The sequence below is a fragment of the Balaenoptera acutorostrata genome, chromosome 10 (genome assembly GCF_949987535.1).
Source record: "Balaenoptera acutorostrata chromosome 10, mBalAcu1.1, whole genome shotgun sequence".
Taxonomy (NCBI): Eukaryota; Metazoa; Chordata; class Mammalia; order Artiodactyla; family Balaenopteridae; genus Balaenoptera; species Balaenoptera acutorostrata.
This window is the reverse complement of record NC_080073.1, coordinates 93,827,045-93,853,279: the sequence shown is the minus strand read 5'-3', so window position 1 is coordinate 93,853,279 and position 26,235 is coordinate 93,827,045. Positions and strand designations below refer to the sequence as shown.

Below are 26,235 nucleotides of genomic sequence, written 5' to 3'. Positions count from 1 at the left end.
TTTGCTTTTAGAACATCTGATCCCTGTTTCTTTCCTTGAAAATTCTAGTTTCGTAGCACATTTAGAGCCTTGGAGAGGCTCTGAATAAGGAACTGGACTTGGAATCTAAGCATCTCTTGAAGGACCACAGGCATCACTAACCTCCAGGATCTCCCTGTTTACTCCACCAAAAATAAAATATGTTACCAGAGTATTTTGCTGAAACAATGAGGTAGGTTCCATGAATCTCTCAGGTTAAGATGAGATCTGTGCTTTTCCTTCTGCTTCTTAAAGGAAACCTTCTAAGAAAGCCTATGGAATGCCTGTCCTGATTATCCTCTTCTGTTCTATGTTCACTGGCATTAGCAAAACTTGGGAGGAGCCGAAATATGCAGGGATGTGTTCTGAGTGTGCTCAGGCTGCTGTGGTTGGGGGTGAGCTATGTCACCCACCAGCTGGCCCCTCTGGGCCTGCACCTGGGGAAAGTTAGGTGATTGAGTCTCAAGAGAATGGTGTTGCTCTACGTAAAAGCATAGCAAGAATCTGCAACTTAGTCTGTGTCAGGAGTTCCTGAGGGTGACCAGCAACTGTTCTCCAAATATTTTTCCCCTCAGAAATACCCTTTCAGAAGATTGTTTCCCACATCAGAATTTAATCATGTTACCTAGTACTGCAAAATAGAGGCCCTTTTCCTTTTTTTTGCCTTTTTCTTTTTTTTTCCCCTATATTTCCTTCTTTCTAAAACTATGCCAATAATGGGAACATTTGCTGTTGTTTTCTTTCTAGACTTCAGGATAATTGAATTGTTTGCCTGGATGCTGCTTCAGCATCTAAAAATTAATACTTTGTCTAAAAGTAATGACCTGATTTCATTTAGATTATCTTGTTATTTCTATTCAAGCAACCATCCCCACAGAACACACCACACACACACAGACATGCCCACGCACACATGTATATCCACTGTTCACCTAAGAATTCGTTATAATGCTGTATTAACTACACATAAGAAAAAACAGTCTTGGTCAAATATATGGGTGTTCTGACCCAAGAGTCACTCTAACTGTAGGATATGTGTTTTCAGATTTCTTAGTGTGCATGAGGCAAGTACAAAATATGCTTTTTTACCATTAGTATGTTTTTCCCTTTCCAGTTGTATTTAGATTATGGTTTAATATGGTAAGTTTTAAAATATAACAGTTTATACATTTTATAACTCATTACCAGCCAATTCTTTTTAATATATCAAGTATAAGATGTTTTGGTGATGTCAAAAAAAAAAACCCAGGGTATTCAATGAATTAATAATTTATCACTTATATGTGTTTGCAATAGAAATCCTTTCCCTTTCAGAGAACGCTTTGCAAAATAAATATTTTAAATGGCAGGGTACTTGGAATGCTGATAGTTGACTTGCAATTGCTTTGGTTAAACAGCTTAATATACAGAATAGGTGGTCTGATTTATCCCTTTGGGCCCACCTGTTGAGTGTTGGGATCTATTTCAAGGTTCCAGAAATATGCTGTTTTCCTCTTGCCCTCTCAGTGTCTAGCATAGTAGGTGGTTAATAAATTTTTGCTAAATGAATGATTGAAAATGAATCAAATCCTTAACAAATTATTGAATCAATGAATAGGTGAATGTACTGTGGCTGACAATTTGGATCAAGCAATATCCTAGATGAGGAGTTAAAAGAAAATCAAGGCCAGGTTTTATGTCCTGAATTAGCAAGTGAAATATTGGAGAAACATAGATTCTATAGATTTTTGTTCGCCATGTGTGCACACACACACACACACACACGTCCCGGTTTTGTCGTAGCCCTGACAATGTATGTAGTACCCCCCTCATTTCCTTTATTCTCATTCCTCTTTTATAGTTGAGGAAAGTGAGCCATTGAAAGACTAGAGCTCTAAGGCACCTTAAGAAAGCTAGATGAGAATTCATAAGTAATAGGAAAATCCATCAGTATATTGACTTGTAGCCCAATAGAAATCTCATGTGTGCTATGTGTGACAGGATATTTTTGTGAACCTTATTGTAAGTGTTTTAAACTGCACGTCAGATTTAGAAAAGAAATAGGATTTTGTTTGGTTTTTCTGTTTGCATTGGGTTTTGGCATGTTGCTTTCCCCTTCGATCATTAACATTAAAATGATAGCCATCAGGCAAGAAATAACTTTGGAGTCTAAAAGGACCTGTTGGGAAATTGAATTTTTGTCCAGGACTTCATGGCATATTTCCAATAACCGGCTCTCCCTGGTTTCAAGAGTCTTTAGTTTTATTTATGTAATTTTAAATATCTGGGTGAAAAGTGAAAAATTCAGTAGATTGTCTCAATATGTCCAGTGCAGACAGTCCCAAATTTTAAATGCGGACTCCCACCCCAAAGTTCATCTGCAGGTTAGTTCTTAGAAACTTGGAAGACACTTGCCCACAGACCCAATGTAAAGGATGGGTGGTTCGTTTCCTATGCAAAGATGCAGAAGAGTATGACTCCATGTGTAGTACACAGACCACCACCATCCACAAACTCTGCTAATGGTCTGCTATGAGATGAGTACAAAAATTGTGAGTAAGACATGGAAAACTTTTATAACAATCCAACAGAGTAATTTTAAGGCTGCTAAGTCTGGTAATTTAAAAAACTTGGACTTGTGCTTTGTGTGTCTGGTTTTTATTCATTTTTCTGGTAAGGCTCTTTTATTTATTTTACAAAACAGTCTGTGATAGATGAGAAATTAAAAAGAAAATCTTCACCGAAGGTCTTTTGAGTAGCACTATGTAATGCAAAATGTTAGAAAAACTCTTTCACTATGCTTTTAGTTAAATGAAGCAGGAAAACAATAACATTAAATGAAAAACAGTCATTTATTATGAATGCTGATACCTAGGCAAGTGTGAATTTAATTAGAGAAGGACTTAGAACTAGATAGGGATTTCTATGCAGATTATGCATACTTTCAGCTGATGTTGGGCCTGATTCCTTTCTTCTTTCTCTATCAAGCACAGGATTTTTCTTTTTCTTTATATGAGTGTATAGTTACTCTCCTTTGATTATAAGAATAACTTTGGAATTGACAAATGGGACCCAAAAAAGGCAGGAAAAGAGATTTTCTAAGGATAATGGAGCAGGAATTGAAAGGAAAGGGTAAAGAGGTGATATATACACTTAAGAAAGATTTGCCTTATTGAAAATAAAGTCTGGAAGGATACTTATTGAATTTTTAGGGGGTAAACTTACCAAAAGCTTTTACTTCCTAAATATCCGTGTCTTTTGAACTTTTTATAACAAGCATGTATAAACTGTTATCATCATCAGAAGGGGAAAGGAATATTTGGTATTTTAAGAAAAAATCTTGGAATCGAGGTATTGCCTGGAAGGGATTTCACTGAGCAGCAAAAGACGAGTGAGAAAATGTGGGCACCAAGTGGTGTTGATCTCACACAGCTTGGCTGCAGGGTGACCTCATGGTCAGGAGTCCAAGATGCCTGGGAATCCATGGGGATTCTGGGAACCAGTGTTCAGCAAGGACTTTCCTAGGTTGAGTGTTCATAGTGAGATCTTAGTGTAGATGGATTGATGTCGGGTCTATATGGTTGACAAATGAACAAAATCTGGTTTGTAGCTAAATTTTATAGTCACTAGAGATCGACTTCATTTCCCTGCCTTATTTAAATTTTCTATATTAGTGACAGAGGCAATTGTAAAGAAAGGGAAAGAGAACTAGCATTTATTGAGGACCTGCTATGTTAGGCACTTCGTGCAGCTGCCAACAAACATTGCTTTACTTGATCACTAGGAGAACCCGTTAAGGTACGTAAATTCCAGACAAAGAAGCCCAATCTCAGTAAGGTTGGGTAACTTGCTTATAGCCATGCATTTAGAAATGAGCAGCATTGGATTCTGTCTCAGGCCTATCTGAAGATTTAAGCTCACAGTTTCTCTGCTATACCACACTGCTTTCCAATAATTTCAGTCATTCATTATTTAGCGGTAGTTACTGAGCTTCTGGTGTAATAAAGGCCCTTCTACATTGGCACCCAGTGGCCTAGTCTTCAAGAGCCTATTACCTACTTGGAGACCCAAGGCATATACGTATGCATGAAAGTTAAATAAGAGTATGGCTTAAATAATACAGAATGAAAGGACAATGCTTAGCATTACAGTGCATTCTAGAATAAGGAGTACTTGTTGCCTCTAATTTTTCTGATTCATTAGAGCAGCCAAGTATCCTTTACTTGTATAGACCCAAAATTCATCAACCATGAAGCAGTTCTGGCTTCCTGAGTCAAAAGATTTAGTTTAAACATGTTGATAAAATGCTTTAGATTCCTTAAGTGTTAGAAAAGCAAGTTAGAGAATTAGAAGAAGGGCCAATCTGCCAAGTGTTTTGTAGCTACACAATGATTGAATTTGAAGATGAAGTTTATTTCAGAGAATAGTTTTGTTCAGATTACAAACTTATAACAATACTCTACCTGTCAGAAAAGCAAACAGATTTAAATATACAATAGTGTTTTCTTTTTTTTTTTCCTAGTCCGATGCCTTAAGAAATACTCACTGTTTAATTAATTAATTTATTTATTTATTTGGCCGCATCGGGTCTTCGTTGCGGCATGCGGGCTTCTCTCTAGTTATGGCATGTGCGTTTTCTCTCTCTAGGTGTGGCGTGTGGGCCCTGTAGTTTGCGGCACGCAGCTTCTCTAGTTGAGGCACCCAGGCTCAGTAGTTGTGGCTCCCGGGCTTAGTTGCCCCGCAGCAGGTGGGATCTTAGTTCCCCGACCAGGGATCGAACCTGCATCCCCTGCATTGGAAGGGGGATTCTTTACCACTGGACCACCAGGGAAGTCCCTAGAAATACTCACTGGTTTTAATTATTTCAAATATTTCATTTTTTAAAATATAATTTACAATTAATTATTTAGGAAAGTTCTATGTTGGGTTTTTTAAATTACAGTGATCGGTTTTATATTATAGATTTTGCAAACTTTCTACACATTCTATTTTTGTGGCCTGCTTGTTTAACTTAGACCATGTGCTCTGGGCCTCTTTCCATGTCAGTAAGTTGAGGTCTATACTATCACTTTTTAATGACTACATAGTATTTCATTGTATGGTTACACCATAATTGATGTAAACAATCAAAATTGTATGTAGGGGAAATAATACATACAAGAATGCAGAGCCCAAATGTGGGTGAGATGAGTGAGGTCCTAGGGTGTGACTCTGGGAGGGCGCACACCTGGGCTCCCCACCAGCCTCACCTGGTCCCTTCCCTGCAAGGATGGTCATCTAGTGGTATTTATAATCATTTAAAAAATTAGTGATGTTTGACTTGTTTTCAGTTTTTCCCCTATTAGAAATGAAATTACAGGCATGTCCTTGTACAAATACTATTTTATAATTGTACAATTATTTCTCAAGGAAAATTCCAAGCATTGGAAGTGATAGGTCAATGGTAAATGCTCCCTAATATTTATCGTCCCCCCTGCCCTTCCTCCCCACCACACACATTGTACTGATTCATACCCTCAGTGTCTAAAAGTGCTTTAGGCTGTTTGGTGATAATTACAAACTAGGAAAATAAGAATTTTAGGGACACAATGCATGATTTGAATGCACATTATTATTCATGGAATCAATTTTTTAAAAATACTTTGCCCTCCATTGCACAAACAAGAAGATAAAAACAAAACTATATGTCCTTCTATAAAACATTCTTTTTGCAAAAAAAGACCATTTATCAGTTCTACCTTTTATCTATTTGACATGCCAGGAAAATTGTTTAAATTGCTTCTTTGGGGCTGGATGTGACATGTTCTGGATGGGGTTGGTTGGGTGTTACTTTAATGGAAACCGATAATGCAGCTGAGCTGTATAATAGACGATTTCAGGCATGGATATAGAAAGGACATGTTGGAGCTGTTCCTTAGTGTCAGAACTGTGCACCATGGCTGATGTAAATACTTACGTGAGCTGGAAGTTGTCAAGGCAACAGTCCTATTAATGAAGAATGAACCTCTTTTATTATCAGTGCCTGGATGATTTTTTTTTTTTTTATAAAATGTGCGTAGTAGTCTCACATTGACATTTTCAATCTACCTACTCATCTTTCCTTTCTAGGCTGCAAAACTATTTAGCTCTATTCAATAAGCATGCATCCTTTCTCTGCCAATGAAAGTGGAATCACTGAAAAAAAATAGTCAACTGTAAGGGCAGTAAAAATACTAATTTATAACAATTACCTAATATAAAATTATTGCCCTTTTGATATATGCTTTGGCTAAGGCAGAGGCTGAAATTGACAGGGACTTGGTCGATATCTGAGCAGGCCAGAGTCTTTAAATTAACATGTCTTTATGATTTAATGGAGTACTGCCAACGTATTTATAAGTAAGTGAGTGTGACATGACTGCTTCCTTCTCCTGGTCAGACTGTAAATTTAGACTCCATTTTATTGTGTGCACACTGGATACTTTAAAAAAAAAAAAAGCTGTGGTTGAATTGTGGGCTTTAGGGAATGCTGTTGTCTTGAAGAGCCAGAGAGACATGTTAAGAGGAACGATGGTTAGAAATGTCTGGGTACCGAGCATTGTGCTTCCTGGGTTCTAGAGAGAAGGAAATCATTTCTTTAAAAAAAAAATACTTTCCCTTTTTTTATGAGAGTACTTCTTGTGTTTTGTCAAGCTAACTAAATGGGAAAACTTACCTTTTCAATCATGGTTATCAGCAATCCATTCCTTTCAAAATCAGATGTTTGTTGTCTCTTCCACACACTGGTACCTTGTTGCTTGTTACTCACAGTCACTAGTCGTTCTCTGGGTTCATGACTTGTTTCCCCTGATTTATACCTCGTAGCATCTAGCAACATAGTAGGTACTCAGAAATTACTTTCTGTTTATGAAATTAAATAATAATCTTCTATTGTATTCAGTCATATCTTTTAAATAATTTTTTCTGATAATAAAATTTAAATGTTTGATGTAGAAAATTTGACAATAAATGTATGAAGAAGAAAATAGAAACCACTCATAATCCCACTACTCAGAGTTAACCACCATTGATATCATGGCATATTTATTTCATCAGGACATTGTTCAAAGTCCTGTTTCCTCCTTGATAAGACAGAATCAACACTGATCTGTGCAGGTCATATGTATAAGGACAAGTGACACATGCCCAGAAGGGTACAGGTAGTCCAGGGGAGATATTAAGATGCTAATTGAAATTAAGGGGACAGTTGTAGTCCAAGCAAAACTTGGCCCTTTTCCTGTGTCACTGTAGCAATTCCAGGGTCAACAACAAGTAGCAGTCAATCTGATTTCTCATTTCTTAACTTCTATCTTTAGACTACATTACTGACAAAACAGATTTTGCCCTCAGAACAAGTTTTAGCACAAGCAGATGTACAATTTTCTTTGTTGATGGTAATCCTGGCTTGCTTCTTTGTGCCTTTTCCTATTGGCACATAGGGAAGAGAGAGCCGTTTCCCAAACCTACGCAAAATAGGCAAAAGTCCATGGGAACTAAAGATGTCATAGTGAAGAGACATTGTGTACTTGTATGTTTTATTCTTGGCAGTGATGGGCCAGTTTGGGTGTTGCTCTAGTCCCCTCCAAGCATCTCCAGATAAATATGATAAAAATAACAATAATAAGAACAGAGAATAAAGTCTCATGCACTGAGGATAAAAGCACCTTTAGAGAACTTTGCTATTTTTAACAAACAGAAACAATCCAAGTAAAAATAGAATGTTTCTCATAGAGTCTCTTAGTGACCCCCTATCATCACAGTCCCAGCATCCTTTCCACCAGATAAACCCTTAAGACCCTCTCACATAGGTGTTCATAACACCCCACCCCACCCCCACCTTATCCACAATCCTACATACATATATCAAAAGGCAGGTAATGGGGAAATGCTGTTACCAAAAGGATGAAGCTGGGATGGAAGTTCCAAAATGTCTGAAAATGGAAACAGAATAAGTTTTTTCTCATTTAAAAAAAAAAAATGGAGAAAGGACTGCCAGTTCCTGGTTCTGCATGTACGGAGCTTGGAAGTCACCACTCCATCCTAACAACAAGGAAAAAGCTGAACTCTGAAAAAGCAACTGTTCTTGGGTCCATAAGGGAGGACACGGGGAAAACTGCTGTCCCCCAAGATCAGAGAAACAGGTGAATACAGGGAGTTTTGGCTTAACGGAGCAGACTCATGAGTGAAACTGTCAAGGGAACCAGTGCTGGGGTAGGGAAACCTGAACTGTAGTTGACAAATTATTGGAAGCTCAGCGCAGACAACTCTGAGAGTTAAGAACTCCAGGGGGACCCAGTCACAGGGCCCCCCCCGCCGCCACAATACTGTGAGATTTACATCTAGAAACTCAACCAGGTTCCCACAGTAAATACTGGAGAAGAATCTCCTTGGGCTTCTGGCAGGGGGAAGGTGAAAGGAAGCATTTTGAAATAAGCCAGAATACTGTGCTCGTAGTAAGGCCTGACCCGAGGGGAAACCTCGTAGGCTATTGTCAGGGCCTAACTGACCTGGAAAAGGGAAATGCTCAGTCCCACCTGGCTCTAGTCTTTCACATGGGGAAGGGAAATACCCAAGTCTGGCCCACTTTAGCTGTCCTGTCCCATAAAAGGGGGAAGAAAGAAAATGAGTAACACTTGTAAAGTTCACACTCCAGAGACATAGACTTACTGAAATACTGAGACCCAATCATAGGATTAAAGTATGCTTTCCCTCCCCTCATACCTCACCACCACATTACTAAAGTCCTATTTACAGCAGTTTCTTTTACCCAGTACATCATATCCAGCTATCAAGAAAGGTACCAAAAGGAAAAAGACACAATTTGGAGGCACAAAGCAAACATCAGAACCAGAACTGGCAGGGATGTTAGAATTATCAGACTGGACATTTAAAACAACTATGATTTATATTCTAAGGGCAATAATGGATAAAGTAAAAAGCATGCATGAACAGATGAACAATATAAGCAGAGAGATGCAAATTCTAAGAAAGAACTAGAGAAATGCTAGAGATAAAAAACACTGTAACAAGCTCTGATTGAAGGGATGGTAGAGAGAGGACTGGGGGCTGGGTGCAGACAGCAGGTGGCCTGTGCCCATCCTCCTTTTCTGTCCCCACTCAAGTCCCTGTGAGGGGACCTTCTCAGGGCACCATTTGAGTACCACTGTGGCAAAGGAAATCCATGTATTTTGAGTTGGGCTGTGCAGTCAGGGACACCCATCCAGGATTGCATGTTTGACTGCATGATTACGAATGCCACACCACACATGGCAATCAGAGTTCTCTGACAAACAGAGATGGACTTCTCTAAAAGGTGACCCAGACAGAACAAGAGCTTTGGACAGTGTTTTTTATCGCTAGCATTTCTCTGGTACTTTCTTAGAATTTGTATCTCTCTGCTTATATTGCTCATCTGTTCATGCATGCTTTTTTACTGTATAGCTGATTCACTTCGTTATAAAGCAGAAACTAACACACCATTGTAAAGCAATTATACTCCAACGAAGATGTTAAAAATAAAAATAAAAATAAATAAATAAAATAAAATTACATTGGCCAAAATGAAAAACAACAACAACAACACTGTAACAGAAATGAAGAATGGCTTTGATAGACTTATTAGTAGACTGGACACAGCTGAGGAAAGAACCTCTGAATTAGAGGATATATTAATAGGATCTTCATAAACCAAAAAACAAAGAGAACAAAGACTGGAGAAGAAAACAGAACAGAATATCGAAGGACTGTGGGACAACTACAAAAGGTGTAACATCTGTATAATGGGAATACTAGAGGAAAAGAAAGAGAGAGAGGAACAGAAGATATTGAAACAGTAATAACTGAGAATTTTCCCCAAATTACTGTCAGACACCAAACCACAGATCCAGGAAGCTTAGAGAACACCAAGCAGCATAAATGCCAACAAAACTACACCTCAGCATATCATTTTCAAATTACAGTAAATCACATTTTTCTCAAGCTCACATGCAACATTCACCAAGATAAATCACATTCTGTGACATAAAACGCACCTTAACAAATTTAAAAGAATAGAAATCATATAATATCTGCCCTCAGACCACAGTGGAATTAAACTGAAAATCAGTAACAGAAAGGTAACTGGAAAATCCCCAAATATGTGGAGATTAAGCAACACACTTCTAAAGGACTCATAGGTCAAAGAAGAAATTTTAAAAATATTTTGAACTTAGGTATTAACTAGACTTATTGTGGTGATCATTTCACACTATATACAAATATTGAATTATTATGTCATACATCTGAAACTAATACAGTGTTACATGTCAATTATACCTCAATTAAAAAATATATTTTGAACAAAATAAAAGGGAAAATTTAGGGGATGCAGTGAAAGTGGTGTTGAAAGGGAAATTTATAGTATTGAATGAATATATTAGAAACAAAGAAAGATCTAAAATCAATAATCTAAGTTCTCACCTTAGGAAACTAGAAAAAGAAGAAAAGAAGAAGAATTAGAGCAAAAATCAGTGAAATTGAAAACAGGAAATCAGTAGAGAAAAATCAACAAATCAAATCAAAAGCTTGTTCTTTGAAAAGATCAATAAAATTGATAAGCCTCTAGCCAGGCTAATAACAAAAAAAGAGAGAGGGGACATCACTACAGATACCATGGAAACTAAAAGGGTAATAAAAGAATACTATGAACAATTCTATGCCCACAAATTTGATAATCTAGATGAAATAGACCGATTCCTTGAAAGGCGAATCTGCCAAAACTCACACAAGAAGAAACAAACAATCTGAATAAGCCTGTATCTATTAAAAAAATTGGATTAATAATGAATAACCTTCAAAAATAGAAAACACCAGGCCCAGATTTGTTCACTGGTGACTTTTATCAAACATTTAGGGAAGAAATTATACCAATTCTCTATAATCTCTTTCAGAGGATAGAAGCAGAGGGAATACTTTCTAAGTCATTCTGTGAGGCTAGCATTACCCTAATACCAAAATAAAACAAAGACATAAGAAAACTACAGACCTGGGACTTCCCTGATGGCGCAGTGGTTGAGAATCCGCCTGCCAATGCAGGGGACACGGGTTTGAGCCCTGGTCTGGGAAGATCCCACATGCTGGGGAGCAACTAAGCCTGTGTGCCACAACTACTGAGCCTGCACTCTAGAGCCCATGAGCCACAACTACTGAGCCTGTGTGCCACAACTACTGAAGCCCTCATGCCTAAAGCCCATGCTCCACAACAAGAGAAGCCACTGCAATGAGAAGCCCGTGCACTGCAATGAAGAGTAGCCCCCATTTGCTACAACTAGAGAAAGCCCGCGCACAGCAACGAAGACCAAATGCAGCCAAAAATAAATAAAGTAAAATAAATACATTAAAAAAAAAAACTACAGACCTGTATCTCTCATGAACATAGATGCAAAAATCTTCAACAAAATATTAGTTAATTAAATCCAAAAAAGTATACACCATGATCAAATTGGGTTTATCCCAAGTATGCAAGATTAGTTCAGTATTCAAAAATCAATTAATGTAATCTATCACATCAGCAGACTAAAAAAGAAAAATCCTGTGATCCTATCAATAGATGCAGAAAAAGTATTTGACAAAATCCAACACCCATTCCTGATAAAAACTCAGTAAACTAGGACTAGAGAGGAACTTTCTCAACTTTTAAAGACTATCTGCAAGAAATCGACAGCTAATATCACACTTAATGGTGAGAAACTTGAAGCTTTCCCACTAAGATCAGGTACAAGGCAAAGATGTCCCCTCTCACCAGTCCTAGAAATCTTTGCTAATGCAGTTAGGCAAGAAAAGGAATTAAAATGCACACAGATAGGGAAGGAAGATATAAAACTGTCTTTTATCACAGATGACATGATCTTTGTCTATGTAGAAAATTCAAAAGAATTGAGAAGAAACTCCTGGAACTAATTAAGTGATTATAGCAAGCAGCATTTGTTAGGTAATTCGTTAGAAATGTAAATACTTGGGCCCACCCAAACCTGCCGAATTTGAAACCCTGCCGGTGAGACATGACAATCTGTTTTAACAAACCCTCCAGGTGACTATAATGAAAACTCAAGGTTGAGAATTGCTGGTGTAAGTCTTCTTCATGGTCCCTTAGATGTCAACACAGATGACTTCATAATCCAGCTTTGTAGGGTCAGTGCTTATGTTTATGTCTACAAAATTAAGCATCTTCAATCTTGTTTTAAGCAAAATCGTGAAGTAGGTGAAACTTGTCTTTGGCATCCTATCACCTCTTTTTCTTAGCCCATTTTCCTGTCTTGCTTTCATCTATCAGGTCCCCTTTTACCTCTTCATTGGCTGAAACGCAAGGGACTTCTCCTTTAGGGTAGATTAGAGGGCCCTTAGGAATAAGATCTAAAAATACAATATCTCTAATTGTAAAATGTGGGACCTTGGCAGACTCATTGGGGAGGAATGTGAAGATGGCATTGACAGTGACCTTCCCAGGGCCCAAAAATTGCACCTGATGAGCAGATGCCCATTCCCCTGACCTTCAGTCAGAGGAAGAGGATCCCCTTCCCTTGGCTGTCTGGCTGTCAAGAAGAGGGCTGATGCAGTTTCAGAAGCTCTGGAAATGCCTTCAGCATAGGCACCCTGGCTGGATGCTTTTTGCATTTCCTCTGAGTATTACCTGTACCCTTTCTCCCAGTTGTACCTGTTCATTTTGTCATCCACATGGTACTTTGTGGCCTGTAGCTTCCCAATGAAACAATGGAAAGCTTTGATGAATATTCAGAATCAATTGAGCTTCCCCAGTGAGTCAGCTCTCTCCCAAGGGGATTAGATGGAAATAAGTCATATTAACTGGTGTCTGCTTGTCCCGAGGCTTGCTTTAAACTGATTACTGAAATTCATTCTCCTACTGTCTAGGACCACAGAACAAGGTGGTCCACCAACCTGTCTATCTAAGAACCCCAGTTGCCTAAGTGATAATTGCTAGAGTTCAAACAAAATGCACAGCCTTGCCTCTTACCTGAACTGTCCCTTTCCTCTCTGCACACACGTGCTCACAAGCAGATAGATGTGCATGTATACACACAAAGGTCACTGAGGCTCTCTGAGCCTGGCACATGTGTGATAAACAAACTCAGCAAAAACCCTCAATTATTTGTTGTTACTGAAAATCCCTACGTTTGGCTTTTTCTTTCACAATGTTTTGAACTGCCTGAGTGAGCCAAATTCTCCCTTTCAAGTTATCAGAACTCAGCAGGTTCAGTGAAATTGCTCCTAAATAGGATGCTGTCTGGTTGAGGGACTCATGGAACTTTCCAGAAGTAAGAAGCAGGTAGGTCAGAGTATGTCAAAGGTGGAATGAAAATCCTTTGAAACGTGGACTGATGAAGTTAAAAATGAATGTGGTTTAGAGTCTGCTAATCGTGCCCAGAGTTCCAGGGAGCTGAAAGAGGTGCACAGCTGAATCCTCAGACAGATTTGTCTACATAAGCAAAGCGGTAGGGAGAGTTGAAGCAGATAGCTAGATATTCAACCATTCTGTGCTCCAACCTCCACCCCTGTTGTTGAGTGAAAGGCCATGTTGGGGAAGAGACTAATTAATGAAATTGGCCATCTTGGCTAATCAGACCCGCTGGAAAATTGTTCTGTTAGCAACAGGCTAAATGTTGTTTCTAGGGAAAGTAAAAAAGGCCAATGATAGTGTTCATCTTGGGATAACTACAAAATTATTGTTAATGCCACCTGTGAGCTGCAGTTTTAACTGTAGAAGTCAGGCAATCCCAAATTACTGTTCCCGCAGCAACTATAATTCAGCTGACTCCACAAGGCTTGTTGTAGACAAGGACCATACTTCTATATTATCGTTGTTGGGAGAAGTGCAGTTCTTTTATTTATATCCAAGCAGTGGAGAGTTTTATTTCATAATCTTCTTTTGGAAATGTGGTCATTAGAGACTGACGAAAGTCCTTCTGATCCACTGAAAATACACATTTTGATGTATGGATAAACATTCATGTAGCTCAGAGCTTCACATTCATAAGGTCATTGTAGCCTCCAGGACAGTAAAATTTGAAAATCCACTATCTCCCTAAGGAATATTCAGAATTTGAGATTTTGAGCAATATAATCCCAGCAATCAGGCTACCAGGACAAAGAGGAGATGGTGTACTCCAAAATGGAAAATATACCCTCATTTAAATATTCATAAGACTTAATCTGTTATGTTGATGGTGATGAATTTGTGATTTTAAATGTAAATGATCTAGAAACCTTGGTTTGCTTTCAAGCATTTTCTTGTCAGTAGGAAAAAAAACCCTTGGATGAAAAGTAATGAGAAAAGTTGAGCACTCCCTTTCCCTGTTCCCTGTTCCATCAGGCCCTAGAAGATTAGGTAGAACACTCTTGCTTGAAATGGAAAATAAACCAATCTCTCATATGGTGGCAAAAGACTCAAGGAATCACCCACATGGTGGCTAGAAATAGTGTGTCAGAGAGGAACGGAGCATGCAAAGGAAAGACGCGGGCTTGCCCTCAAAGGAGAGAAAACACTGAACAGATTCGGATTCCTCACCATGGCTTAATCTTATTAGACTCTTACACTAATAAGTAACTTAAAACTTAATAAGAGTATAAACATTTTTTAAATAGCGTAAGGTGATAGAACAATAAGAATGAAATGCAAAGGTAAATTGAAGTCTAACAAATAAAAACCAAAAACAACATTAATACAGAAATGAAATATAAATTAGAAATGTTCATGTATATGAGACCCTATTGAAAATCTGTTTACCAACAATAGAGAAAACTATTGATATAATCACAGTAAATACAGATGACAGACAAGGAAATTAAAGGCAGAGAGAGGGAGAGAGAATCTAAATGATATGAAAACTTTCAAATATTATACAATATGAGGATAATAATTGGAGTCCCTGAGTAGAGAATCTAACAAATGGAACAAAAGATATTTTGAAAGATATAGTAATATAAGAAAATTTCCCATAAATGAAGAAAGGACCAAATCTATTCCAAGAAATATAACACAGAATGCTCAAAATGCAAACATAACTTAGTTAAGCCGTTAAAATCCAAGGATAAAGAAATAATTCTTCAGGTGTCAAAATAGAAAAGTCAATTTCCCACAAGGGAGAAACAAAATCAAGGTGGCTTAGATTTCTGCGTTGCCACATTCACTGCTATGCTGTCTGCACATGGTAAGAGAGAGAGACCCAGGGATGTTATATCGAGCCAAGATGTTGTTAAAATATATAGATGACAGGGAGACATGGTTGAGACTGAAGAACTTAAGCAACTTTGAGACCTTTTTGAAGAACATACTTGATAATGGGAGTCCAGCCAATTAAAAAAATCAAAATAACTCAGAAATGGAGAAGTCATGGTAAAACAACTGGTGAGAACCACTAGGTAGGTTTAAATGTAGAACTAATTCTCAATAGCTATGGGAATTAATGTTACAGTAAAAATAATAACTAAAAAAATATGAAAAATTGGGACCAGAGGTAGAAAGAAGTGGGAAAGTCGTTATGTTCTCATCTTTCCCAATAAGGAGTCAATCAGTATTGTCTAAAATAATATCATGTATTAGTTTAAAGTATAAACACATAATTATTCCAATTTCTTAATATTTTATATTTTTTTACCTTAGAATCATCATTTAGGACATAATAATTATTACAGTGCAGAAACTTTTATTTGAAGCTTATCAATTCTTTCTTTCAATTTTAGTATTCAATTATAATTAAAATTTATACTTTTTATTTTAAAAAATGGCACCTAGAGTGTGGTCCCATTTTACCAAAGTCTCTCTGCACGTAGATCTTAAATGGTGGCTGCCATGATGTCATCTCACGTTAATAATGATTCTTTCTAGGTCGTGAGGCATTTTTTAAAAACTTTAATCTTTGTACCTTATGGCACTAAAAAATTATTCTCAATCATTATGCTTTGTCTTATGAGAACAACTGTGAATTTTCCTAAAAACCAGAAAAAAATGCCAAAAATGACTGATTGTGTGATATGAATATTTGGAATTATTTTCTTCTTGGTACGCTTCTGTAACTTTTTAAATTTGAAAGATTAAAGAATTAATTAGTTAAGCATGGGTAGAAGGTAAGGATAAGGGAATATGGTACCATGTGTTTAAAGACATTCCCATCTGCTAAAGTCCTTTTTGGGGGGGGGGGCGGTTGAGTCCAGGTAGCACTGAAATCTCCTTCAGATCAGTCTTACTGAACAGTGGTAGAAATCACTAGCTCTCGGTGAGCATATCTTTTTTTTTTCCTTCTTTTTAAAATTTTGTATTTTTTTAACTTTTATTGGAGTATATTTGATTTACAATGTTGTGTTAGTTTCAGGTGTACAGCAAAGTGAATCAGTTATACATGTATCCTTGATGAGCATATCTTTATGGGGATGGCTTAAGGGACAATTTTCTTTCCACCAGAAGGTATGGAACAGATCGGGGCATGAAAGAGGACAGGAGAGACACCCTTTGGAAAACAGTTGCACTTTGGGGCTCAAACATTTTTTTAACAGTTTTGTTGAGATATAATTCACATATCATAACATTCACTCTTTTAAAGTATATGATTCAGAGATCTTTAGTATATTCACCAAGTTGTGAAACCATCACCACTGTCTAATTCTGGAACATTTTCATCACCCCCAAAAGAAGCTCCATACTCATTAGCAGTCACTGCCCATTCCTTCCTCCCACCAGCCCCTGGCAGTCACTAATCTACTTTCTGTCTCTGTAGATTGGCTTATTCTGGACATTTCATGTAAACAGAATCATACAAATGTGGTCTTTTGTGACTGGCTTCATTCACTCAGCATAATGTTTTCAAAGTTCCCCATGTTGTAGCATGGATCAGCACTTCATTTCTTTTGAATGCAGAATAATATTCCATTGTATGGATATACCACATGTTGTTTATCCATTCATCAGTTGATGGACATTCTGGTTCTTTCTACTTCCTGGCTATTATGAATAATGCTGCTATGAGCACTTACTTACACGTTTTTGTGTGGACATGTGTTCTCATTTTTCTTGTGTATATACCTAGAGATGGAACTGCTGGATCATGTGGTAATGCTCCATTTAGGAGCTCAAACAATTAAACTTTCCTGTTCCTTTTTGTTCCCAGGCAGAAATGGTGCATAGTGCTTTCCAGGCCCAGCGAGCTTTCCTTCTGATGGCCTCTCATTACCAACAACCCCAAGAGGTAAGAGTGTATCCTGAGAGCCAGGGCTGCCTAGGGAATGGGCAGTGTAAGATAGAAAACAAGGAAGCAACAGAACCAGTTACTGTGAGAGATGTCCCGAAAATGAGATGTATAGCACTGCAAGTTCTGTCCCTAATCCAGATCATAGTATGAAACATTTCTTCTGTCTTTATAATCTTATTATGGCCAAATTCATACTGCAACAATCAACATCACCAGTGTAAAAGGTCAATGTATTTATGTCATCTGTATCCTACTCTTTTTACTAGTCTCACAACCATTTTATAATCAAGGAAGTATTTGCTACTAATTTTTAGTTCATACTTTGTGCTGCTTTGTTTTTAGAAACTGTTCACATCTATCCTCACCTGTAAATTCTATGTATGAATTTGATTAGTTCCTATTTAACAAATAGCATTGTTAGGCTCAGTGTGTAATGAATGAAATTATTCATTAAAAAGTAGATCTACTACTAGCATACCTTGTTAAATAAGAAAAAATAAGAATTGTTGTTTTGACTAAATGTTCTGCATCTGAAGTTTGGTAACAACCATATAAATATAAAAGATAATTGAAATATAACACAATAGCTTAAATTTAATAGCTCACTTTAAATTCTAAAACAAACTCCTAAAGTTGAAAAAGTTGGGCTGAGAATCCTAGGAAGCTAGGATTTGACTTTCAGAGGGTGAATCTCGGCTTCATAAAGAACCAAGACCTGGGACCTTACCCTCCCTGGAGCAGTAGTTCCCAGGCCCTCCTGTGCAATGGAATCACCTGGAAAAGTTTTTCTAAATACCAGCGCCTGGATCTCGCTCCAAGAGGTTCTGGTTTAATTGGTCTGAGGAGTGGTCTTGGCCTTAGGAGGTTTATGGATTCCACAGGTGATTCTAACTTGCAGCCAGGGACTTCCCTGGCGGTCCAATGGCTAAGACTCTGCACTTCCATTTCAGGGGGCGCGGGTTCCTCCCTGGTCAGAGAACTAAGATCCCACATGCCGTGCAGTGCGGCCAAAAAAACACAAAAACAAAAACCAGATAACTTGCAGCCAGAGCTGCCAACCCCCACCCTGGATGGATGTGTCATGTCCCTCGTGGGAAATGAGGAGTTAGCACACAGTCGAGGCAGGCAGCTTTGTAGGGGTGGAGATAGTCTGTGCTCCATCGTGGATGCAGTCTCCTCCTTGGCTTTCTCAATCCCTGACTTTTTTCTCTTTGCAAAAGAGGACAGTGAAACTAGGAAATCACAATGTGATACAGCCTTAGCCTACCTTTTCTGTGATTGAAGTGAGAGAAGAGGTGGCTTCGTTGCATCACTGAGTCTCAGATGGAGGAAAGAACCATCACTTTCCTGGCCGGTGCTCCACTCAATCCCTTTTCTAAGCACAGAACAAGAGGCCTCTCCATTGGCCGTGCACATAAAAGTCACTCATTAAAATTGGATGATAAAGTGAGCGACTGAACAAATGAATGAATATACTGGGACTGTGGCATCCCCAAATAAGCCGTAGTCAGGGATAATGTGTGACTTAGCATGTGGCTATGCAGATTCTTGGCTGTAATATCTGGAGTTGCCCCTTCTTGCTCTACTGCATTCTTGATGAAAGGGAGAGGAATGGATGTTTCAGGGGACTCATTTCCAGGAAAGGCATTTGTTGGAAATGTTCCCTATAGCATTTATCACAGTACTCCAAGAGTAATAAACCCCAGAAGATCAATAGGCAAAATAGAAAGCAATTTTTTGATGCCCACCTCCCTTTCTGTGCCCTCCCTCTTTACCCAGAGCACTGTCCTAGTTGCTTCCACTCCACAGAAAAGCAGGTTTGAGAGGTCACCACTACAGTGGTGATGAAAATAGTCCACCAGGCCTAGACATTCCCAGTGTGCATTCTAGAAGATACATCATAAAGATTATCATAAAACAGATTGTATCTTCTCATAGGAACAATGTTATAATTGTCCATGCCTTCCTCTCTTCTTTCAGGAGAATACTAACTCCTGTAATTTCAACTCTCACTGATATACGATAGTGGTCCCCAAACTTTAGCATGTATGAGAGTCGCCTGCAGGGTTGTTAAGACACAGATTGCTGGGCCCCACTTACAGAGTCTCTGATTCAGTAGGTCCTGGTTGAGGCCCAAGAATCTACATTTCTGAAAATTTCCCATGTGATGGTGATGCTTCTGGGCCAGGGACTACACCCTAAGAGCCTGTGGTGTGTGGATGGCTCCAGAGTTACGCCTCTAGCCGCCTCTAGATGACTACTTCTCAAACTCTAATCTTCATCTGAATCACCTGGAGATCTTGTTAAAGTGCAGCGTCCGGGTCAGTACATCTAGGATGGGGCCCAGGAGTCTACAGCTTTAACAAGCTCTGGGTGATGCTAATGCTACTGGTCTGTTGCTACATTTTGAGCAGCGAGACAGGCGTCCCCACCTGAAATCCCCACCAGCACAAAATCCCTTCATAGTCAAATAGCAAACTCATGTTCTTTTATCCTAGCATGTCTGTATCAAAGCAGACTGTGTTACGCTACGTTAACAAACATTTCCGAAATTTTAGTGACTTATAAGAGCACAGGTTTATCTCTTGCTCACCCTACATTCCTGTGTATGTATGAAAGTAAGGTGACTTACTTTCTAGAGGATGTTATTAAACAATTACTCATATAATTATTTACTTAGAGTTATAATAGGGCTCTGAGAGAAAATGGTAGAAAATGAATCTTTAAAAGGAATATCAGGCATTGGGAAGGGAAGGTATTTTAGGGTAGGAGGACTTCCCAAGGGGTACCTCCCATCATGCTAATGAAGGTGACCACTTAGGCTGCGGAAGCATAAGGCAAGGCCAAACCAACATTAGTCACCTGTGGTCTGAGGGTTGTGTGTGTTAGATGCCCAGACTGGGGCTGAGCACCTGGCCAGCTGGAAGCTAGCAACCTCCTAGAACATCTTGGAATCCACAGTGATGCAAGCATGCAATTAATCAGTCAATAAATATTTATCAAGTGCTTATTATGGGCCAGGCCCCCTAGGAGATGGGGCAGGGCTTGGGAAAACACATAGAGAGTATTAGATGGGAAGAGACCTTAGAAAGCATCTCTTGCAGCAATCTCAATTTAAAGATGAATCAGAAGAGGTTCAGAGAGAGGGTAACTGGTTTGCGCACTAGTCCCAAAGCTGGTGAATTGCCCCCCAGAACTCTCAGCCAGCATGCTTCACCACTACACAGCTGTCTCCAGTGCTCTTCACTGTTGCTTTAAGCCAGAGTGTCAGCCTTCAAAGAGATTAAATTTTGTAGAGGGTCACCATCAAAATGTAAAAGTATTTTATATTTACCAATTATAAGCAAACAGCCAATCAAGCAAGGTAAGCCATTAGTACTACCGAAATTCGGGGAAGTAGGGATCTTGCAGACAAGGGTGATCAGGAAAGGCATAAAAGGAGATAAAATGACAGTCCAAGAGCAGTAATGCAAGTGCTTCTGATGTAATTACACTAATATTAATAAAGTGGTGAATTTACTTAGCACAAACTCAAAAAAATATTTTCCTGGATTAAATATGTTTGGGAAAATCCCATACTCTGTTCACTGAAGAAGCATGTAAAATATTATTTAAACCTACATTTTCCCAGACTTATTTGACCATGGAGGCTTTTTGTAGAGGGACATCTGTTCATGTCCTGTGGGAGGCTGGTGTACATTTCTTTTAAGTTGTTCTAAATGCTTGATGGTGATTGCTTTTGGTAAATTCTAACTATTAGCAGGGATTCTAAGACCAACTCCAAGAGTCCCACGGCCTAAAGTACATGCCCAGTATAATCCTCTCCCCTTGAGTGTAGGAATGAGCTGTGAATTTGTGGGATATCCATCCTTTGATTAGGTTTATGATCAGGGTGATGGGATAGTCACACCAGTGATTATGTAATGTCGCGTAAGACTGTCATTGTGGCTGTAGAGAGATTCTCCTGCTGGCCCTGAACACATGAGCTACCACATTGTAAGAGGGCAGCCTCTAGAAGCTGAGAGGGACCCTCTGCTGACAGCCAGCAGTAAAACAGAGACTTCAGTCCCACAAGTGTAAGAAATCAAATTCTGCCAATGACTGTGTGCACTTTGAAGGGGACCCAAAGCTCCAGATAGAAATGTAGCCTTGACGACACCTTGATTTCAGCCCTGTGAGACCCTGAGCAGAGAATATAGCTTCACCTTGCCCAGAAGCTGTGAGATGCTAAATGTATATTGTTTTAAGCCACTAAGTTTGTGTTAATTCATTACGCACCAATAGAAAACTCATCCAGATTGCCTTGATTCCCTCCTTGCCAGACTCTAAAACAGTTAATTGGTTTTTTAAATAAGGCCGTGAGCCACAGACCAAAATGTGAAGCCGCCCTACCATTTGTTTCTTCTTCCCTGTCCCCCACCCCCATTCCTCCATCTTCACTCCTCCGTTTATCCTGGAAGAAGTAAGATAAAGAGATTCGCCTACAGCCCTGATTGACAGTGATGACAATCCAATTTCAAACTTCCTTTTTCTCATTTTGGACTAAGAAACACGTTTCTTATGTTCTCTATTGTGAAGTGTTTCAAAGTTTTCAACCTTGACCCATAAGAAAAAATGTATTTTATTTCATCACCCAGTTTCTCAAAACAACAGTTATCCTTATCATGTGCAGTTCATTATGATATATTTCATCTAGTCCATTCTATTGCTCTGTTCTTTTCTTCTTTTTTTAAAGACAGTTCATGACCCACTGAATCGATTTCATAATGTACTACTGGGTCATCACATCTTGCACTTTGAAAGCACCCCTCTCGTATTACAGACATATTACAACGCTCATGATATAGATCATCTTATAAAACATGTGCAGAACATGCTTTTCTTCTCTCCCCTTGTTGTAATTTATAAAAATGATCTTTGGGCAAAAGATTGTTCTAGTCCTTACAGTATCATTGTTAAGGATTTTAGTGGCAATTTAAAAAGCCTGTCTTTTCCCAGTTGATAGAAGGAGTCTCACATGGAAAATGGCCAAGAAATCCCTCTTCTATACGTGCAGAAGTTTTCAAGGGACCCGGGCGCACTTAACTCTCCATTTACTTTTATACCAGTTGGATCTAGGGAAAATCGGATATTTCTAATTCACAAGCATGAAAAGTGAAGTTCAGTGACACATTAATGACCTGGCCATGGGATCTAGACCTGGGCCCATTACTTTACTCGCCATCCAAAGTTCTTTTCACACTACACATAAAAAGAACTGCACTGCACGGTCATTTATAGGAGTTACGTAGCCAAATAAAACTGTAGAAAGTGTTTAGTTAATTGGGAGAGGGGAAATGATTTCTCTTGGCACTGAGACATCTCATATCACCAGGGAGAGATGTGAAAGATAATCTTTAATCATCTCTACCATGAGTGGCCCCCAGATTTTAGCCTGAGCTGAAAATGTAACTTCTACTGGACCAGTGCTTCTGAAGCCCTGGGTGGGCACCACCCCCAAGGAAGGCTATCGCCAGGGGTTTTGGGAGGTCTTCCACCTGGGCCCCACCACCTCTAGCCCTGGTTAATTTCAGACAGGTAGGAAGCACCGGTGTGGTGGAGAACCACGTCTGTTCTGCTGTAAGTCAGAAGGCATTGCCTTCCTTCCTACGCACACTTGCCATATTTTCTCCAACATGCCTTACGCTGCTAAGACCGGACAATGAAATTGTATGTGTGTATGTGTGTGTTTGCATGGAATTAGTGTGTACCGGTTTCTGACTAAAGGGAAGTTTAGTTTCCAACTAAAGGGAAGTTGGAAAGTTTCCAACTAAAGGGAAGATAATTTATGGTCATTGACTGGTCTGTGGATTTTACTCTATTAAAAAGACTGGAAGTCTGAGTTTTTTATTCCTCCAGAAGTGAGAGAAAGAGTTTCTACTACCCCTCCCACTCCTTTTCTGTCTTTATTTGGGCTTGCATTTTCAAAGGAAATAGTGCCTTCCTGTGCATGGAGCAAGAATCTAAAACACTTTTTGTCCTTTCATTGTTTAAACAGTCTGAGAAATTAGAAGGGAAAGGAAGATGAGAGACTCCTTCTGTCCATTCCTCCCTCTAGTGATATGCGTGCCCCAACACGGTGCACTGTTCAGAGCACTCAGTAAGGATTTTCTAAGGCATGGGGCAGTAATCCAATTTGTTGATAATTTATTAATCTTAAACTAAGCCAGAAAGCCTAGTAGCGCTAACCTTAGGACTTGAGCCTATTACGTAGGTACACTGGTAGATCCAGATTACTCATGGGTTTATGCCCATATGTTTGAGATTTTCATAAAACGTATTAATTTGTGGGGGTGGTTAAGAGGAGAGACTCTGGACTTGGGCCTACATGGATCTGAGTCCCAGATCTTCTGCTCATTAGCTCTGCTAATCCAAATGCAAGAAAAACAAATTCATCAGTGTCTCCTACATTTGGGAATCTTTTCTCTTTTTCTGGGTGACTACTGGCAAACTAATCTGGTAAAGTCCACAAGACATTCCCACTGAGCCACTCTAACCTAACCAACTTGTCAGGTTACTCACTTAGGAGAATGCAGTTGAACTCTCTTTGCCCATGTTTCCTTATTTTCTCCCTTCCTTCCTTCCTTCCTTCCTTCAGCATGCAGGATCTTAGTTCCCCAACCAGGGGTTGAACCCATACCCCCTGCAGTGGAAGCACGGAGCCTTAACCACTGGACTGCCAGGGAAGTCCCTCCTTATTTTTAAATAGGGATAATAGTTCCTATCTCACAGAGTTAGTGTGAGGATTGAATGAGAAAAAGCATGCAAGAGTCAGGTGACTGAGTAGGAGAATTCAGTATTAGTCAGGGCAGTCCAACTGCTTTAGGAAAAAGTCCCTAATTCTCAATGACTGAACATCGTAGACATTTTTTTTCTTGCTCACCTGAGGTCTTCTCTGGTGTTTTTGGTTGACAGTCTTCCATATGGTCATTCAGGGAACCAGGCTTCTTCTGTCTTTCAGCCCCTACCTGGCCCTAAGTCCTTAGCCATTGAATTGGGAAAGAGAACACAGGATCATTCCTGGGAAGGTTTTATGGGTCAGACCTGGAAGTGGCATGTGTCACCTCTACTTTCATTCAGTCTTTTGGACATTCCTCGCTGCAAGGGAGGTGGCAAATTTAATCAACCTGTATGCTGGGAAGGAGGAATTCACAGATTTGTTGAGCATGTCGCCAATCTGCCAGAGTGGGTAACTTGGCTTGACTAAAATGAAGTCTTTCTCAGTGGAAATACCTTTCTAAACACTCAAGTGGGTTTTCCAGGCTAATCCCCAAGTTCCCATCCAGAGAAAGACAAGAAAACTTTCAAATCTAGCTGTTGAATTTATTTTTATTGTTCTTGGGTATATATAGAGAGATAGAGATATAGATGCATGTATATAGATATCTCAAAGTTTCTTTTAATTAGAATGAGTTCATCCTTTTTTGCCTCTGTAATGTTTTACCGTAAGGTGTAAAATTATTGTCCCATATTTTAAAATGCCGAGCAAAGTAGTCATGTGACTTTGATCTCAGAGCATGCCTTGGGTAAATTAGGTTGTGCTAGTGGCAGGTCTGGAAACTGTAAAGGAAAAGCAAACAAATGAACAAAGCCAAACTCCTAAGTGTTCCTTAAGTCCGTGCCCAGAAAATGTCACAGCGTAGCTCAGTCAGGATTGCTGAATCTTCTCGAAAGATTTGGCCATGATTAGTGCTGCCAAGTTCTCTTGTTAGGGGACATATGACAGGTAACATAATGCAATAAAATAACTCTGGCCCTAATGTAAAATGAAACACCTACTTTAAAAGATTGCCTTAAAGCTTTTTGTCTTCATACAAAGGTATCAAGAAAATATTCTGTTGAGTAACTGCTATTAATTATATGTGCTGAGCAAGTATTTTTAATGGATTTTTAAATATGTAATTCTACATTTATCTGGAAAACAGGAAAATAAAACTGCACGAAAAATAAAAATTAACAGGTTTTCATCTTTTGTGTCATGCTCAGTTATGTTTTCATTTAACAGTGGTATTTCCCAGTGGACAGAATTTCAAAAAGGAGTAGCACTTTAGAATCTAACCAGTGACTCACTTTATGGCCTTTTCCAAATTAACTCTATATTTTCACTTCATAAATATGCATAAGTTTTGACTCATTAATATTGCTAAATGGGTGGTTCTCTTCACTACCAACCCAAAAGCACTCAAAGGCAATATATGCTTTTAATTTCTGGAGAAGAGATAGGCTTAAACCCAACTGAAACATCTGCTCAAATACAGTCTATGAAGAGCAGGTAAAAACTGGTTACATACAGATACCTACAGGATTGAATATTTTGTAACCAGCCGCTTCCTGAGTAGTATTTCATGTTATAGTTGGAGAAGTGAGGCAAAAAGAAGCCTTTGCTTTTCATATGGGCCTTTCCAGGGCCAGAACATTACCTTGGTAATTACACCCTGGCTCCTTGTGAAGGCTGGTGTAGATGCTGGTTAATGAAGAATAAAGCACCCGGGAAGGAAGGAGAGGAAGAGGTTTGTGTGATATCATCAGGGTCTGCTTGAGTTGACAGCCTGAAGCTACCCAGTCAGGGCTGAATCCCAACAGGAAAGCTAATCATTAGTTTATCAGAATGCAGAGAGGAGGATAATCAGAAAAGAGGGTAATTCTGTCATTCTTCTGCCAGACTGTTTGCTTTAGCAACATAAAGCTGTGAATGAGCCTGTGAGCTGTGACCATGGGTTAGTAGCTTTATAGGTATTTAGAAACCCAGGACTATGGAGGCAGAAGGGATTTGCTAAGATCCTGTCCTGTTGGACATCACTCATGGTGACTTTTTTTTTTTTAATCTGATAAGGCACATTAGCTCATTTCTCTTTGTGTAAGACATGAATTAGATAATGAATGGCTTCCCAAAGGAAGCGAGGTGGTTATCACACACACGGGATTTGGGGGATTATCTGAGGGG

The 26,235-nt window shown here is 39.0% G+C and overlaps 1 protein-coding gene across 2 annotated transcripts in view; it reads left to right on the top strand.

The window, feature by feature from the left end:
• Positions 1-26,235, top strand: part of CAP2 (cyclase associated actin cytoskeleton regulatory protein 2) — a 136,682-nt gene that overhangs the window by 31,316 nt on the left and 79,131 nt on the right. For both annotated transcript variants that reach the window (XM_057555419.1, XM_007197169.2), the window contains exon 4: positions 17,172-17,249. In XM_057555419.1, coding sequence (XP_057411402.1) covers positions 17,172-17,249 — 78 coding nt within the window. The remainder of the gene's footprint in view (positions 1-17,171; positions 17,250-26,235) is intronic.